At 29.5% G+C, this 2,385-nt stretch overlaps 1 protein-coding gene across 1 annotated transcript; it reads left to right on the top strand.

Moving 5' to 3' along the window:
- Nucleotides 1-813: 813 nt before the first annotated feature.
- On the top strand, nt 814-1,485 carry LOC146883869 (putative invertase inhibitor). The gene has a single exon (XM_085666130.1). It carries the CDS (start codon nt 860-862, stop codon nt 1,421-1,423), a length of 564 nt encoding a protein of 187 aa, XP_085522256.1. The 5' UTR covers nt 814-859; the 3' UTR covers nt 1,424-1,485.
- Nucleotides 1,486-2,385: the final 900 nt, after the last annotated feature.

Consider the following 2,385-nt stretch of genomic DNA (forward strand, 5'->3'; position numbering starts at 1 on the left):
TAAACATCTGCCACTGCTCGCTCCCAGTAATCTTTCCCAACATTCATGTTAGCTTAACAAGATCTCATGTATTAAAAAGACAGACAATATTTAAATATCTGAAATTATTAATTATAAATACAGTAGAGACCTTAAAAATTCTAAAGTCATTCTTCTGTATCAGGACACGTTATTGTCTAAAAATTTAAAAAGGTATTTTTATCTTTATAAGATTTGTTATATGCATTTGTACTATCTTAATTAATGCATTTAATTATTTTAACTTTCAATATAAGAATGATGAAACTAATATCAATTAATTATCCTTAACTAGTGTCCTTAGGATACTGGTTAGTGTTCTCCTATGTTAAATATGAATCTTAGTCTCTCTCATATTAATTAGATAATAAATATACTTAAAAAAATATTAATTGGATAATAAATGTACTTAAATTTTTTATGAAAGAATCATTAATATCTTTGTTGAGAAAACAATCCCTCTCTTCTCACTTCATTAATATATTAATTAAAATAATAAAAAACATAAAAAACTTTAAAATACATATGCATACACAGATACAGAGATGTAAGCACCAATGCCATCTCTCCCTCAGACTTCAAGGAACCACTTATTATTAATAATTTGTTAATAAAATATTAAATACACCTATTATTATATTAATGTCAATTTAAAACAAAATAGAAAGATAAGATAAAAAATAATTATGTGATAGATAATTAAATACACTTATCAGTTATTTTTTGACTAAAATGGATCCCTACTCAATTTCTCCCTATATATATATTGTATGATGTGTGGATTAAATTGTATCACATTTCTCACAAACACACTCAAACATAAGAAAAAAAGAAGTCGAGAATGAAATTTGCTTTGAACGTACCAATGATTTTCATTGTGTTTTTCTTTTTGTTTCAAAGCTCACATAGTTCTAATTTTATCTCTAAATCTTGCAAGGAGGCCTCGAAGAGTGACCCAGAATTAAGGTATGATTTTTGTGTTACAGCCCTTGAAGAAGGCTCCTTTAACTTGCAACCACCACCCACCACCCTCGAAGATCTTGTGGGCATTTCAGTTCAACTTTCTAAGTCCAACGCAACCAACGTGCTTTCCATCATTTCAAAGCTCTTGAAGGACAAAAGTTTTGATCAATACGTGAAGCGATGCTTACAAGATTGCTCTGATTTTTACTTGCAGTCCCTTAAGTTGTTAGATGATGCTACCGTTGCTTTCAAGTCCAAGGATTTCCGCGAAGCTGCAGATAGGTTTAGCTATGCCACCACTCGGTCTGAAATGTGTGAAGAGCAATTCGAGGAAAGGAAAAGTGAAACATCTCCTTTAACAAGGGGAAACCAAGTCTACCGCCAACTTGGTCTAATATCTCTTGGTTTCGCTAACATGCTTCATCAACATCACAAAGCTTAAAGCATGTCATAGAATAATAATAATACACTCGATGTTCTAAAGGGAGAATGTTATAAAACTGAGTCTCATGCTTTTTTTTCCAACTTTTATTCCTTTTCTTTAGTGTAACATGTTACCGCCTCTATTAATTATCTATATAAAACCTGGAACATTATAATAATTAGGAAAATAAATAAATGTGATTAAATATATATTTTAAGTAAAAGATAGAAAGATTTAGTAATTATTTAATTAAAAATATTAGATATTATTAGATACTATGACATCTATAACAATATATAAAGAGGATTCTCTCTTTTGTGTCCATATTTTATAATACCAATTTTACCCTTTACAATATAATTATTTATTAAATTTATTAAAATTAACGGTTATTTTTATCTATTTTTAATAATTTTTTTTTGCTTTTTTTATTTATTAAAAATTAATTTCTCTATTCATTTCACTTTATTTTTTATAAATCTAAATTTATTTTATATATTAACTTAATAACATTACACTATTATCACCTACTAACATACTATCATTCATATTTAAATATGGTTAGATATCTACTACACGTTCACCAAATTTACTCATTTAACCCAACCTAAATTTTTGACACGTGTTAAATTTTTAGGTTTTTCTGTAAAATCATTGTCCTTCTCTCTCTTTTCCATGGTTTACATCTTGATCTTCACACGTGGGTTCTCCATTTCGCTTTCTCTTCATCTTTATCTTTTGGGTTTTTCTGCTAGGTTTTCTCTCCTTCCAATTTTATTTCGCGTTTTCCATTTTGCCTTTTCTCCCTATTTATTCATTGGGTAAGATTTATTGTTCGTTTGCATTTTTTTATAGATGTTTCCTGTACCTGATCGATACTATTTAGATGCGGAACCAGACGATCTCAAGAACCCTCTGTGTCGAACCTCCTCCTGTTCCTCCCTGGACTCCTCCTGAGACTCCTAGCCGTCTGCACTCCG

The sequence above is a fragment of the Vigna unguiculata genome, chromosome 9 (assembly GCF_037176805.1).
Source record: "Vigna unguiculata cultivar grain cowpea cultivar isolate G323 ecotype 2 chromosome 9, ASM3717680v1, whole genome shotgun sequence".
NCBI lineage: Eukaryota > Viridiplantae > Streptophyta > Magnoliopsida > Fabales > Fabaceae > Vigna > Vigna unguiculata.

What these genes read in the sequence shown, in the direction of transcription:
- LOC146883869 (XM_085666130.1), top strand. Translation starts at nt 860, where the DNA reads ATGAAATTTGCTTTGAACGTACCAATGATTTTCATTGTGTTTTTCTTT.